This window comes from Talaromyces rugulosus, chromosome VI (genome assembly GCF_013368755.1).
Source record: "Talaromyces rugulosus chromosome VI, complete sequence".
In the NCBI taxonomy this organism is placed as follows: Eukaryota; Fungi; Ascomycota; class Eurotiomycetes; order Eurotiales; family Trichocomaceae; genus Talaromyces; species Talaromyces rugulosus.
The window spans coordinates 2,447,450-2,462,561 of record NC_049566.1 but is presented as its reverse complement, the minus strand read 5'-3'; the positions used below and the strand labels follow the sequence as shown (position 1 = coordinate 2,462,561).

General features: G+C 50.7%; 5 protein-coding genes across 5 annotated transcripts; 3 read left to right on the top strand and 2 right to left on the bottom strand.

Moving 5' to 3' along the window:
- Positions 1–1,619: 1,619 nt before the first annotated feature.
- TRUGW13939_11226 (uncharacterized protein) lies at positions 1,620–2,787 on the top strand (the record flags this gene model as incomplete). Its single annotated transcript, XM_035494334.1, has 6 exons — positions 1,620–1,698; positions 1,794–1,819; positions 2,014–2,036; positions 2,152–2,282; positions 2,371–2,432; positions 2,488–2,787. The coding sequence occupies 6 exons, from the start codon at positions 1,620–1,622 to the stop codon at positions 2,785–2,787; spliced, it is 621 nt and encodes a 206-aa protein (XP_035350227.1).
- A 979-nt stretch (positions 2,788–3,766) lies between these two features.
- TRUGW13939_11225 (uncharacterized protein) lies at positions 3,767–4,931 on the bottom strand (the record flags this gene model as incomplete). Its single annotated transcript, XM_035494333.1, has 2 exons — positions 3,767–4,482; positions 4,541–4,931. 2 exons carry the CDS (start codon positions 4,929–4,931, stop codon positions 3,767–3,769), a joined length of 1,107 nt encoding a protein of 368 aa, XP_035350226.1.
- A 1,030-nt stretch (positions 4,932–5,961) lies between these two features.
- TRUGW13939_11224 (uncharacterized protein) lies at positions 5,962–8,711 on the top strand (the record flags this gene model as incomplete). The annotated part of the gene is made up of 3 exons (XM_035494332.1): positions 5,962–7,166; positions 7,226–8,186; positions 8,238–8,711. 3 exons carry the CDS (start codon positions 5,962–5,964, stop codon positions 8,709–8,711), a joined length of 2,640 nt encoding a protein of 879 aa, XP_035350225.1.
- An 803-nt stretch (positions 8,712–9,514) lies between these two features.
- On the top strand, positions 9,515–12,691 carry TRUGW13939_11223 (uncharacterized protein; the record flags this gene model as incomplete). Its single annotated transcript, XM_035494331.1, has 7 exons — positions 9,515–9,629; positions 9,690–9,842; positions 9,913–10,014; positions 10,083–10,535; positions 10,617–11,246; positions 11,301–11,471; positions 11,544–12,691. The coding sequence occupies 7 exons, from the start codon at positions 9,515–9,517 to the stop codon at positions 12,689–12,691; spliced, it is 2,772 nt and encodes a 923-aa protein (XP_035350224.1).
- A 195-nt stretch (positions 12,692–12,886) lies between these two features.
- On the bottom strand, positions 12,887–15,101 carry TRUGW13939_11222 (uncharacterized protein; the record flags this gene model as incomplete). Its single annotated transcript, XM_035494330.1, has 2 exons — positions 12,887–13,141; positions 13,239–15,101. The coding sequence occupies 2 exons, from the start codon at positions 15,099–15,101 to the stop codon at positions 12,887–12,889; spliced, it is 2,118 nt and encodes a 705-aa protein (XP_035350223.1).
- Between the last annotated feature and the right edge of the window lie 11 nt (positions 15,102–15,112).

The following is a 15,112-nucleotide window of genomic DNA, read 5'->3' as shown; positions in this document are numbered from 1 at the left end:
AATAAGAGCAACTCATGGACTTGGTTTAACCGATAGTTGACCATCTAGAGGTGTCGTTGCGACTGGGATCAGTCACAGAGTGTCTGGCGTATTCATGACCTCAACGGCAACCCTTTGGCAACCATGTGTGATCCTTGGCGCATGGTGAGGAAAATTGCAAAAATATTAGTTTGACTGTATTCTTTAGGATATGTTTTCTTCATTGCCATAAATTTCGGACTGTTTATTGGTGTTGTCAAGGGAGAATACAGGATTGCGATCTCGCAGGATGTTTTGCGAAGGTATCGCGGAAACGGATGCATGGAGCGAAACCATGATTTTGTTGTGTTTCCTTGGAAGACGAAGAATAAATTTTTAATTTCCGACAAGCCCAAATGAGTGCAAAATCAGTTGTATATTTTTTTAACATATTTTCCGGCCATGGTGGACAGGATCACGGGCGTAATCCACGCAGCGACGCTGTTTCGGGCCTGACGATGTATGTATGTTATGTATATCCAGCAAGGGAGTTGAAGTAGAAATAATTTTAAAAAAAGTGGGGTTCTACATACATGCGCTCGATTAGGAAAGCGCTTGCCCAAAACGGAATTGTGGCGCCCCCATTCTTGCATGTGACTTGCAGCCCAATCAGGCTATCAGCGGGATCACCTGGCCTTGGAACCCTATTCTTTCGCCTTTTCTGTCAGCGCGCGGGCGCATGCTTGACTTGGACTTGACATTGGGCCATGCCAGCCCCCTTACGCAATGCTCGTGCAGTGGATGATGATAGATAGTACTTGGCTGCATTGTGCATAGTGTGTTCTAATTTAGAAATATGGGGAGATTGCTTGCGTGCTCTTGCTAGAGAGCTTTGCGATAGAGGTTTGCGACAACTTGCGACGGCTTGCGACATCTTGTACAAAGTAATAAGCCGTCAAGATACGGTAGATTACGGTTCAGGTGTCTCGTGACCTTGTCTATCCAGACTTTGTCCCTATGTATCTGGGTTATTTCTAGGGGTTATTTCTGGGTTATTTCTGCCTAGCGAAGAAGCTGAGCAAGCAGCGGTTCCGGCTGGCTCGAGTGATGTAGATGTGACGCGATTTTGTCTATGCTAATAGTACCTTTAAAAACTCAGTATGACTGGAAACAACGAAATGCGCAAGAGAGCAGTCTACATGTAGCATGTACCAGGCAGCGACGTGGCAAGACCAGACAGACAGTTCAGACGCGTGGCAGAGCAGAAGAACAAGAGCCAGCTCACCACACACAAACGCAGGCAGCTAGTTATCAAACACAAAGCAAAAACTAAAATAAAGCAAAACTAAAATAAATAAAACTAAAGAAGCTAAATATTATAGACTAGGCATAAGGCCAATTATGGGCGCCAAAAGTTGGAACGAGTTGCATGGGACCGGGCAAAAAAGTCACTCACCTTTGGGTGATCTTGTGTCAACACCGGCCGCCCTATAAAGCGCGCTGCCCCGCGGCTTCCCTGCCCGTTTCCCTTCTGCTCCCGCCCTTTTTCCACTCGCGCTCGTCCACCTCCGATCTTATATATAGCTTCGCTCTTCCTTGACTTCATCCCTTCATCTCTCTACTTGTTACTCCCAGCTCAGCTGAACATCCCATCCGTCGCAATGCCTCCCAAGAAAGCTACCACCACCGCCGCTGCCTCCAAGAAGGCTGCTGCCGGCTCCAGCCATGGCTCCTACCGCGGTATGTATTGCCTGATCCTGCACCACCACGCCATCGCGTCACGCTGTTTCTGGCCTGTTTGGAATCGCGCATCGATGCTGATTATAGTCGTATAGATATGATCAAGGACGCCATCGTCAACGTGAGTTGATCCCCTTCGCGCCCGTCCCGGTTTTGTGTTTGGTCTGCGTTGCTCGCTTGCGACCGTGGCCCATCGCGTGCGCGCTCTGTCCGCCACCACAACACACAAGACTTTTGTCGAGCAAGAGCTTGATTATCTTTGGTTACCTTTTCTTCATCATCACTAACTCGTGCTCTTTTTTTTTCGCGTTTCAGTTGAAAGAACGCAACGGTAGCAGGTATGTTTTGCGTCGCTTGTTGATGTTCCCGTCGCGTCATGGTGATGCGCACCACCGTGTGGCATCTACATCAATGACCATGCTTGGATTCAGATGCTGACTTTGTTTTCTCTAGCCGTCAGCAGATCAAGAAATACGTGCAGGCCAACAACAAGGTCACCGTCGCGTCGCAGGCCGCGTTCGACTCCCAGTTCAACAAGGCCATCAAGGCTGGTGTTGAGAAGGGTGAATTCAGCCAACCCAAGGGTCAGTCTTTTATGAATCTGGATCAACGCGTGAAGACTGTTGCCGCGTTGTCTTTTTTCTTTTATTTGCATATTGACGCGTCTTTTAGGACCTTCCGGCCCTGTGAAGCTGGCCAAGAAGGAGGCTGCTGCCCCTAAGCCTGCTGCCAAGGTTAGTCCAGTCTCTCCAACAATAATAACTTGCAACATGCTCACTGTCTCTATAGAAGCCCGCTGCTGCCACCAAGACTGCTGCTGCAAAGAAGGCTACCACCACTACCAAGAAGCCTGCTGCTAAGACTGCCGCTGCAAAAAAGGCCACCGCTGCCACCACCAAGAAGACTGCTGCTAAGCCCAAGGCCAACACGGCCAAGCCTCGCAAGACCTCGACAGCCGCTCCTGCCATTGTCCACCAACCCAAGGTTGAGACTGTCACCAAGTCTGGTCGCGTCACAAAGACAGCCGCTAAGCCGACTCCCAAGAAGGCGGCCGCGCCAAAGAAGAAGGCTACTCCCAAGAAGGCGTAAATTGACGTCGGGATGATTTTCTTTCCTTTTGTAATGCTTTGCTAAGATATCTTTTTGTGCTCAGGGATATTGTTTTTTTTTGTTTTTTTTTCCCATGACTTGGACTCGCGTTGAATCTCCCTTGGGAAGGTCGTGAAACGTTTTTTGTTTTCTTATATCTTTTTTTGTGTCTTTTTTACTCGGTATTGGATGGCGTCGTCTGGTGGGTGTCTTGGGTATATGATTTGGGTTGATGTCATTGTCGTGCAAGACCCTAATGGACTGTTTTGTGTGGGTCGAATGAATATTTCTTACAGGACTTTTAACGGTTCAGCCTGTGTAATCCGTGGACATTGTAGATGTGCAAATCATTAAGCTTATTCAATAAGAATCGTAAATGTATTGCTAGTCATCAATTGATGGATCAGCCACATGTGCTGGTGCCCATTGATGTGTTTCAAATGTTCGGTCCGTGTAACATTTGAAAGGTTGATGCTATCCGAAATTCCCTACGAGGTGTATTACATGTAGTTTATGTACTAGGCTACATGCACATTGATATGTATGTATTAGATTTAATAATGTATTTATTCGATGTCTTTACGTTGTATACTAGGTTGAAGCTGGAGTTGCTAAATAATTTTATTTTTTAAATGTTATGGTTTCTCTATCGCTTGGATGTGCGGAATATATATAGATTAAAGTGCTCCTATTGTCACCAGAGTTTTCAACCCCTTTCAAAAGAACCAATCCAATAATTCATGTTTTATTTTTTCAATCAACAATTAAAATGATACAAACTCCTTTTAAATATAAAATAACTCAGAGTCTGGCAGTAATATAACATTGAACGTTGTTGTGTCTAATTTCTCCCCGGTTAAAATGCGGGTTGCATGAGACGCGTCTGCAAAAACAATAACAATTGAATAAACACTGTGGTAATATTATTTGACCAAAAAAAATACATTATTTTTTTTTGAAATTGGAAAAAAAAAGAAACCTAATCCACCCTCGACGTCCCCGTAATGCGCACAAACTCGCTCTGCAAATGCTGCCAAACTTTCTCCTTGACCCCATTCTGCCTCAACTCTTCTAGCAGCGTCTGAACGCGCGCATCAGCGCTCTCGCCGGTTTCGTCGACAGAGTACACGCCGCTGCCGATTTGGCCGTTGGTGCCTACTGCTGCTGCTACTGTTTCCACACCCTCGACGACGGCGGGCTGCGATTGACTACTACTACCACCAGCTCTGGCATAGCGACTGCTCGTTGCCAAAAACACATGTCGGTCACCACACTCCTCGAGAGGGATGTAATGTTTCACAAGCAGAGGCTTGGCCAGAGTGAAAACCGCCTTCATGGCGCCGCCGACAAATCCCTTCATCGACCTGCCAAGCCCCGTGTCCACAAAGCCCGGGTAAGCATGCACAAAACTGACCTGATTATAAGAATCGTTGTTGTTGTTGTCGTCGGCGAAATGCTCCATTGTCAGGGTCATCATAGAGCACATATGGCCTCGGGATTTCCACGGCGCGACATGTTTTCCGGCAATGTCGGAGGGGTTGATGGGGCCTTCTTTGGTGCCGGCCATGACGGAGATGACTCGACTGAACATAGTAGCAGTACCGGCGGTTTGGAGAAGGGGTAGTAGATTGGCAATAAAGCGCATGCGTGAAAAGTACGACAGGGCGAGGATAAGGGATAGCTTTTCGGACGTTTCTGCGGTCATCAGTATTTTAAGTACAAAATAAAACAACAAAACATGTAAGAGCTATACCTGTAGTCATATCCAAAGTCCCCTGACTGAGAAACAACACATTGATCACACTCTCCTTTTCCTTGATCTGCTTACACACCTCATCCACCTGGCTCAGCAGACTCACATCCGCCTGGATAAAAACATACTCTGCTCCTCCTCCTCCTCCATCAGCACCATCATCAGGCTTGATGCGACGTAGCTGCTGCAAGATCTCATCAGCGGCGGCCTGCGAGCGCCCCACGAAATAAACCCGCGGCTTATTCTGAGCCGTGTGCTGCGCAAACTGCAGTAAACTTGCTCTGCCGATTCCGCTGGTTGCGCCGATAAATACGGCTACAGGCGTGGTGGTGGGTGGAATGGCGGCGGAGATGCGCGCGTTGGAGGTTTGGACGGTTGATAGGGAGACCATTTTTTTTTTTTCCAATTACAAACCTGGAGAGAGGTTTTTGTGGTGATTCTGGACTTGCTTTTATATTCACCGTTGAGTACATTGGTTGGCTATGGCTGTGCCCAAAGTGGAAATTCATTAGGACTAGCCGTTTCCCAAAAAGGAAATTTGTACGCTATTCGATGGCTGACTAGCTGGCATTGCTCGTGTTTGCTCATGACCGGGTTCAAGTTGGGCCGGTTTAAACAGTAGCAAGAATCCGAGTTTTATTATATGATTTACAATGACTGGAGAATAACATCCAAGTCGAGCGACATTTAAAGAGTACGGAGAGCATGGCAGTCCCTGCCCAAAAGGGAAATCTTCCTGTTCGGGCCTAGCTGCGCTCAGCCACAGTGATGCCTGACGGCTCAGGCAGCACCGGCGCGGAAGCGTTAAAGCCGAGATTGCTGTGTTGCAGCTCGCGGAACGGCGGGATTCTTAGTCGTGCTGACAGAGACAGACGTCTAGCAACCTCTCCCTCTCTCTCTCTCTCTCTCCCCTCTCTCTTTCTTTCCATTGTTGTGTCTGCTCTTTCTTTGAGCACCGCAATCCAGTGCCTCAAATCCATTCGACTGTCTGGTCTGGCTGGCTCGATTGCGATCGGCTCGCTGCGTCATTCGCTTCTGCACTAATCCTAATCCTAATAATAGCCAACAATCTCTGAGCCTGAGCCTTGAACACTGGGCCCCCTCGCCCACGTCTGCCATCCCGTCAGCCTGAGCCATGCTGGTCGCTCCCTGACCGTGAATTGTCTTGTGTCTGTCTGTGTCGAGTTGTTTTTGCGTGTTCTTTTTGCTTTTCTTTGCAGCGACTTCGACTTTGACCGTGCTCGACCGACGTCTTGCCCCTGTTGTGGTTATCTGTTCGCCCGTCCGGCCAAGTCCGCCACGCAGACCACACGTCACAAAACACAAAAGTCGCCTCTGTCGACAAAAACAAAATTAAGGGCAAATTAACAAATTCCCTAGAAATAAAAAAAAAATAATACGTCCTAGAGACGGCCAGGAATATGCCGTCAATCCTGAGCGAAGGCCCTTATCACCACCCGACCACTACTACTACCGTCAGCCCGTCCAATTCCTTCGATATCGCCCAGCGGAAATCCTACGACAAGACCCCCGTGGGCAACACCTTTTTGTATACTGCCGGTGCGAATGGCGATGCCGGCCGCCTCGAATCTTCCAGTCTCTACCAACAATCCGACCACAACCAGTTTCTCACCAGCTTGAAGAACGGCAGCGCCCACTCGTTGAATGGGGGCGCGCGCTCGAGTATCGGGTCGTACAACCGGGAGCGCTTCTTTTCCAAGACCGACAGCACGCCGTCTCTGGCTAGCTTCTCGTTCCGGGAAAACAGAGACCAACAACAGCCACAGAGTCGTCTTTCGGCAATGAGCGATGGGTATGTGAACGGCGACGGCGCTGCTGGTCATGGGCCTGAGACGTCATCTACCACGACGGCTACGCCTCATGTCAACGGTAGTGCTATGCCCGAGTCTCGTTCGCCGACGCCGAGCTCGAGGCCCTTGCCCAACGGTGATTATTACCGGCTATCTACTAGCGAAGACCGCGGGTCCTTTCTGGACTCAAACCAGTCCGCATACCACGCCAATAACTTCCCGCTATCGACATCACTGCCTAGCGAATCGTCCCATTTAGCGCCAGAACCGGACCGACTGGCTCCCCCCAATAAGCGCTCCCAGCAGCACCGCTATTCTTCGCCTCCTGCCCCGGCCGACTTTGAGCCCACGTCGCCAACCTCCCCGTCTCGCCATTCCAACCGAAGCGCCTTGCAAGTGCCGAGGTCAGTGACACGGCGGAGTCGTGATTACTCGTTTGAAGAGACTCGCACATACTCTACTGGACGAGGAGATCAGACCGGCCCTCACTTTCGTCGCAGCTCATTAAGCCTGGTTCGCCGGGCGACGCGGACGAGTGTTGCTGATTTGCATCCTGATGAGAGTCTCAATGATGAAGAGGCTGCTCGGTGGGCCGAAGCAATCAAGCAGAAACGCGCTCGCAAGAAGAGGCGCGAGGAGGAAGACGATGACCGAGTGATTGTTGGCACCAAGGTTGACCAGAACCATGTCAACTGGGTGACTGCGTACAACATGTTGACTGGTATTCGGTTTGTTGTGTCGCGAATCAACGCGAAGATGGAGCGCGAGCCGACTCCAGCCGACTTTGATGCCAAGCACAAGTTTTCTTTTGATATGTGAGTTTCTTTTTTTTTTTTTTTTCTCTTTCTGCTTGTATAGAGCTGATGAATTCCAGCACCGGTAAAGAGTTGACCCCTTCGGCAAAATATGACTTCAAGTTCAAGGACTACGCGCCCTGGGTGTTTCGTCGTTTGCGTTCCAAGTTCAAGCTGGACCCGGCAGATTATTTGATGTCGCTGACGAGCAAATATATCTTATCGGAGCTTGGCTCGCCTGGAAAAAGCGGCAGTTTCTTTTACTTTTCGCGCGACTACAAGTATATCATCAAGACCATCCACCACTCTGAACACAAGCTTTTGCGCAAGATTCTGCCAGACTACTACAAGCACGTTGAGAACAACCCAAACACTCTAATATCGCAGTTTTACGGCCTGCATCGTGTCAAAATGGCATATGGCCGTAAGATTCATTTTGTGGTTATGAACAATCTTTTCCCGCCACACCGTGATATCCATCAGACATTCGACTTGAAAGGATCGACTATTGGACGCGACTTGCGCGAAGAGGATCTGGAAAGGAACCCACGCGCGACGATGAAGGATTTGAATTGGCTGCGAAGGAATCGTCACTTGGAGCAGGGACCGATGAAGAAAGACGTGTTTATGACACAGCTTCGACGGGACGTGTCGCTTTTGCAACGGCTCAAAATCATGGATTATTCGTTGCTGGTCGGTATACACGATCTCAACAGGGGCAACGAGGAGAACCTCCGCGACAAGACCCTGCAAGTGTTCCAGCCTGGCGGAGATCGAGACGACGACACGGGGACGGACTTGCTCGTGAAGACGCCTTCTAAAATGGAGAGTGCCCGCAAAGCGCGGGAACTGCGCATGACGCTGAAACGGGAACGACCAGTGCCTATACTGCATTCAGCAGCCAAGATGCCGGACGAGATTCTCGACGAGAGGAAGAACCTGGTGTTTTACTCTGACGACGGCGGTCTGCGCGCGACACACGAAAATGGGCAGCCTGGAGAAGAGATTTATTATCTTGGAATTATTGATTGTCTGACACCGGTGAGTAAACACACAAAATAATGAGCCAAGGCATGACTAATAGAGAAACAGTACGGCATGGTCAAGAAAGCAGAACACTTCTGGAAAGGGCTTTCACACAATCGCTCACAGATATCTCCTATCCCGCCCCAGCAATATGGCGAACGGTTTATCCAGTTCATGGAGGGCATTACCATGTCGAAAGAAGAGGCAGAACGGCTGCAGCTGGCGCGCGCCAACGGAGCCACGTCGGAAGAGATCAGCCGGGTCAGCGAGGCCCTTCGACGAGAGTCTGTCGAAAGAACGATGCAAGCCGCCGAGAACGAGGCTCGCAACAGCGGGCCAGAGCCTCATGCGCGCACGCTGGCTACCATGTGGGATCCGCACGATGTTAACAGCATGAGCGGACCGTCGACGCTGCCGATTGTCGACGAGGCTGGCGAAGCTGGCAGTCAGAAGAGCGGACGCAGTCGGGGGATTCGAAGCCATTTGGATTCAATGCACGACAAGCCTCTGCCTGTTATTCCCAACCAAGCCCACAACTAGATTGTGTGGCAAATCAGCACATTTTGTCCCGAGGGGACATTGATGAATGATGTGTGTTTGTAAAATTACTTTGATACGAATCGGTTATTCGGTTATTCGGTTCTTCCACGTTTCCTCTTGTCTTCGCTCGATATTGCGATACCACCACCATTCACTCAGTTCTTGAACATATTTCCTATCTCGTTATGCAACCCGTCGACAGACTGGTTTGAACTCTGGCTCGTTCAGCCGTTTCTTCCATTGTATCTTATTCATTTACCGAATTTCCCTCTTTATTTTTTTTTTCTTTCTTTTCTTTTCCCTCAGTTGCTTCGTTGCTATTTCGCAGTGAATCCTTTCTCTCTCAAGCGATGCATCTGCATTTTTTTTCTCTTTCTCTTCTTGTCTGTCATGGCTGAAAAGCCATGGTATATTAATTGATTCATTCCCATGGATGGGCAGAGGCCCATCAATGCGGTCACCGATGTTGATTTCGGTTTTGGTAGATAGAAATAGATTGTTAGCGTGTGTTTTTTATTTTATTATTGTAAGCAATCTATAACAATTAACTACCTTACGGAGTACGGAGTAGGTTTTGACAAGACCCTAAATACGCAACTAGCCCGAACTAGCCCCCTAATTATTTTATCAAATGACACTTTTTGTTTTTTGTTTTTGGTTGCCCCAGCTGAGTGTGAGCGACTATCAGCCTCAGTCAGCTGGGCAGATCAGTTTCTATATACATAATAAATAAAATTTCATTTCTCGCACATGTTTTTTTTTTCTTTTCTCATAATGTTTGCTGGTTGAACTTTCCTTTGATAATGAGCGACGACAGTAATAATAACACGCGCCCTCCGCCGCTCACGGTGACCGCGTCGTCGTCGCCGACGGATGAGCGACGACGGGCTGCTGCTGTTGAGCAGGGGGATTGGAGTGGTATTTCTTCTTCTTCTCTTTATTTATTTTATATGTGTGAGAGTGTGCTAATGTTAGTAGATGGACATACCTCGCAGAGCCGCGTGTCTGATCATATTGAGATGCCAGAAGACAGCAATAAGGAAAACAACAACGACGAAAACAAAACCACAAACAAACAAGATGCAGAAGACAACGCGGGAAAGCGCAGAAAAGTGCCGGAGCTGGGCGATCGTAAGGCTTTTCCTCTTTTCCTTTTTTTTTCTCTTCTTAAATATCTATAATGTTAATGTGTTTGTTACAGGGAATAGACGCCTCCAAGGCCCCGGCCTAAAATGGCACAAAGCGTACTCGGAGCTGGATACATTTGGTGGTCGCGTGCTCGTTATTGATTTTGCCAAAGCTGGTGCGTACCTTTTTTTCCTTCTTCTTCTTTCTTTTGTTTCCATAAAAGTACTGACATGAAAAAAAAAGACAAATCAAACTCGCACGTCCGCAAAGTCGCCGCCCAGGAAATCTTCTCCCTCGACAGCCTGCGCCGCATCTACCATGCCCCCGACGCCCAGAAATACCCTCCAGCTATGCGTGTAATTCACGTTCAAAATGCCGATTGGGCGATTCCCTTTTTATTGCGCAAGTATAACATATCTGCAGAAAACACTAATAAACATGACAACACCGTCGTGGCCGATTTTGGGCGCTATCTGCGATATAAAAAGCCAGAGATGCGTGGTGGGAAACCATTTTTGGCGGGCAAGACGTGGAAAGTGCAGTATGATCCGTGGAGAGGGGTGAATAAGACATCTTTTGGCTTGGATTATATCAAGAGTTTCCCGTCTAGTAGCAGGGCAAGACGAAGAAGAGAAAATGGGGGGAGGGATGATGGTCGGGATCGGATGATGCAGTTGGATGATTTTGATGACAATGGTACTTTGGTTTCCATCCAACATTTCACATTTCACATTTTACATTTCATATTTCATGTGTAGGGATAGCTGACAGAACTAGACGAACCAATATGCAGCCACGACGTCTATGTCCAACGACTGAGCTGCTACATCCAGCACCAGCAGACCGACTCGGACAAGCGCCTCTCCCTCGACGACCTGCCCCAGCGCAAACATTTTTACCCCAGCGACGTCTTTGGGGATGGCGGCGGCGGCGACACCGTAGTAAACGGCGCGCGCAAAGACCGACACGAGTTCCAGTCTCGACTACGCAGTCTGGATAACGGAAATGTGATTATCGTCTTTGACAACTCGTCCTCTGGATGCATCGAGGACACACTGATCCCCGCACGACGCGATCTCGAGTGTCGCTGGCGCCGACTCCCTTTTTACTTGGCCTTTGAATCGCGAGACCCGATCAAGGGCGACGACGAGACGCTCGCGCTGAATTGTTCAAAGGCCGTGCTGGGCGATATCTTCAAGGCGATTGTCATGACCTGGGACGGGTTTCTGGACCATGCTGGCACGCACATGACCATCCTCGAAGACAAAATCTACGACCAGCCCGCGGACGAGTCGCGCGCGCCAGAGCTGTGGGCGAACTCGAGCGCGTGGCTCAAGGTCGAGAAGCTGGTGAATGTGCATAGTAGCGTGATGCAAGAGATGAAGACGCGGCTGCACGAGTTGACGGGTGAGTTTCTTTTCTCTCTCAAAGCTTCTATAAACCATGACTAATGGTAAAAAGACGACATCGATACAGAGGACAACTGGCTCGACGACAGCCCCGGCGACTTTGACCGGCTCAAGAACCTGGTCACCGAGGACCTGACCAAGCCCACCGAGTCGCTGATCTCGCTGCTGTACCAGAGCGTGTCGATTCGGGATAGCAGGCACAGTTTAGAGCTGGGCGTGAGCAGTGCGTTTTCTCCCTATATTTTCCCGAGTATAGTTTGAACAACTTTTTTTCTAAACTGATTGATGTCATCAGTGTGGCGCCTGAGCTGGATCACCTTCATCTTCCTCCCCCTGACATTTATTGTTGGCTTCTTTGGCATGAACGTCGACACCTTCGAGAACAACCCCAGCATGAAATGGTATTTCATCTCCGCCATCCCCTTCATGATAGGCATAATCGCCATCTACTTCTTCACAAAGCGTCTGGCCACACAGAGCCGCCGCACGCCGCACGAACGCGCCGTATACCAGTCCTTTTTCCAAGAAATGGCCGCTGCGAACCCGCTACTGTGGTCGCGCGGAGGTCCCAGGGCTCATATCCGCCCGCACGGAAGAATCGCACGCCTGAAATGGACATTGGTGAAATGGTGGTTACGGCCGACGAATACCATTGTTATTGACGCGGAAGACTCTGTTGCTACAAACGCCGATGGCGATACTGCTGATCACGCTATCGGGGGAGGGAAAGATAGTCTCGGCACGATATCCAGAATTCAAAGGTATTTATCTAGACGCTGGACAGACCAGATCTCGCGCAATGTGTCGTCGTCTGGTTTGGATTCTGAGGCACAGTTGATGATGCTGGATGATTTGGGTCCGGATGATAGACTCAGTGGTGATCATTCGATTGGCGAAGGGTTGACGGAGATTGCAGAGACGTTGTCGGCGGCGGCGTTGCCGATCGTGGTACATCATGAACGTTCAGCGTCAGATCCTGGCGGCCTTCATGAGCAGCATCAAGCTGCACCGACTCATTTGCTTCGAGTCCCTGAACACACGACAAAAGCTGCAATGAGCATTATCACGCCAATACAGCAGACGCAATCACAGCAGCAGCAACAACAACGACAACAACAACAGCAACAACAGCAAGATACGACAGTAGCAGCCCATTTCGACACCAGCGAAATCTCCAACCCGGTCATCGCAGCCGCCCTACAGCGCTACGAACGGCGACGTTCGCGAAGCAACAGTTCACGTGGAGCACGCAGACCACGCAGCAGCGGTTCATCAGGCGGCGGACGAAATAGCAACTCGGTACTGGTCGAAGAAGAGGATGCGGACTGGCTGCAGGAGCGTGGGCGAAAGGGCAAGGATTGGGTGTGGCGGCGGACGGGGTCGGGAGGTGAGGCCGAGTATAGAAATTCGAGCTCGGCGGAGAGGAGCAGGCCTAGAATCTAGTTCTAGTTCTAGTTATAGCTCGGTTTTACGATATGTATATATAAAGTGTAGATACCAAAGCAATGTTCATTGTTCATTGTTAATATTATATTGGCCAAAACCATATCTGAACCCCAACGCCATGCTCACCCCGTTTAGCCCGTTTACCCATGTGTACCATACTGTACTGATCAAAACGCCAGAAAAAAAAAACAATCATTCAGCTTTGCCCTGTGTCACTTTGGCCGCCTGCACGGCAGACATTTTCTGCGTCCACCCTTGCGCCGGCTGCGGCTTCTTAACCGTGCGTAGGTCGTCTGTTGAAAAGCCCGAGATGCGCATGTTGTAGTTGCGTTCGAGCACAAGCTGGATGTCGCGGATCTCGAGCGTCGAGGATGGACGCAGTTTGGCCAGACGGCAGGCTGCGGTGATGACGTCGTCGACAAAGTCGTCGGCCATTTGTAAGATGAACTATACGACTTGTTAGTTTGTGATGCGAAGGTGAAAGTAGCTCAACGTTGACTGTGAGTGATAGGGAATGGGTGATTGTATTGTGAGTGATACGTACCTCCTCGGCATCCGGGGTCAAACCCTCACCTTCCCCCCCTCCAGTGACCTGACGAACCAAAATGTCCAGCATTTTCTTGCTCAGCACGCGCTGCCCCTCGCCCTCGAGAACATAGCCAGGGTGTTTTTGAATTGCTGGCTGCCCCATCACACCCATGGCGCCGTGGCTGGGACCGCTTGACAGCGTCGGACGCGGAGTGCCCATGGCGACTGGCTCGGGCGGCTGCATGTTTAGGTTCTTGGGAATGGCCATATTGACGTTGCGTGTTGTGTTTTCCACTGATCGGTTAGCCATGTATCCTGGAGGATTGGCATTGGGGTTTGTTGCACCTTGAGGCGTGCCTGCCTGCTGCTGCTGTTGTGGTTGCTGCTGCTTGTTGCCCTGGTAGGACTTTGCAGCCTGCGAGATGGCAGCTTCGTGAGACAATGGACGCGGTGGACCCTGGGCACCAGGCGCCTGGCCATCGGTATGCTGGACTGGAGGTTGTTGTTGTTGTTGTTGTTGTTGTTGTTGTGCTTGTCCTTGTGCTGTCTGCGCTTGAGGCTGACCGGCGACCTGGCTAAAGGTCACTTGCGTGGCCGGTGTGGCGGTCTGCGTGCCGGGCGTCGGAGCTTGTGGTAAGGTCGGTGTCTGCGCCTGGCCCATCTGCGTGGCCGAAGTCATAGCTGCCTGTGGTTGCGCCTGAGTCTGGGCTTGAGCCTGAGCTTGTTGAGTCTGTCCCTGGATGCGAGCTGCGTTGACGGCAGAGTTGACGGTGTGCGGGGCGGGTGTTTGCGCCTGCCCTGTTGAGGCTCCAACTCCCGTGACTCCCGCGCTGCCCGCCGCCGTTTGTTGTTGCTGTCCCTGTTGTCCTTGTTGGCCTTGTTGCTGCTGGCCTGGAGCCTGTGGTTGTTGCTGTTGCTGCTGTGCCCCAGGAACAGCTCCTCCCTGAGCTCCAGTAGCAGCAGCAGCAGCACCGCCAGCTGCAGCACGCTTGAACTGTTCCTGTTGCTCCTGGAACTTCTTCAAGAATTCACCACCCTCGCGATACAGCTTCTCCGCCTGCGCCTGGCGGTTGCGGAACTCTTGCATTTCCTCCTGGTTGATCGGGTTCGTGCCGTTGTTGCGAGCCTGGACCTGTTGGCGCACCTCCATGCTGCGCTGTCGCCCCATTTCCTGCTTCTGTACCGCCATGCCATATCGCAGCTTGGCCTCGGTGAGCCAGCTGGCGGCTTGTTGGGGGTTCACGGCGGGCGGGAGGTGAAACTGGGTGTTGTTCACTTTGTTCTGGATGGCTGGGAGCAGCTGGTTGAACGCGGTTGGATTATTGGTTGCCTGAGCCCGTTGTTGTGCCTGCTGTGCCTGTTGTGCCTGCTGTTGTTGTGGTTGTTGTGGTTGCTGCTGCTGCTGTCCTTGGTTCTGAGTTGATGCGTTTTGAGCTTGGGCTTGGGCTTGAGCTTGGGCCTGAGCCTGAGCCTGAGCAGCCTGAGCCTGGGCCTGGGCTTGAGCTTGGGCTTGGGCTTGTGCCTGTGCTTGAGCCTGCGCTTGAGCCTGCGCCTGAGCCTGCGCCTGCGCCTGTTGTTGCTGCTGCTGCTGCAACCGCTGCTTGTACATCTGCATTCCCTTCATCAGACTCTGCGACACCTGCACCAGCTTCAACTGCGCACTCCGATAATCGTCGCTCGTCGGTTCCCTCGAGCCCAACACCTCCCACAGTCCACGCACATATTGTGTTTGTTGAACTTTCTGGGCTTCGCTCAGATGCGGCAGCTTGGCTACCTGGTCGGTGCGGATGAGCGAGGGCTGTTGCTGAGGTGGAACTTGGTGCTGTTGCTGCTGTTGCTGGGGCTGGCCGGTTGGCGCCTGACCTGCCTGGCCCTCCATGACTTTTTTTT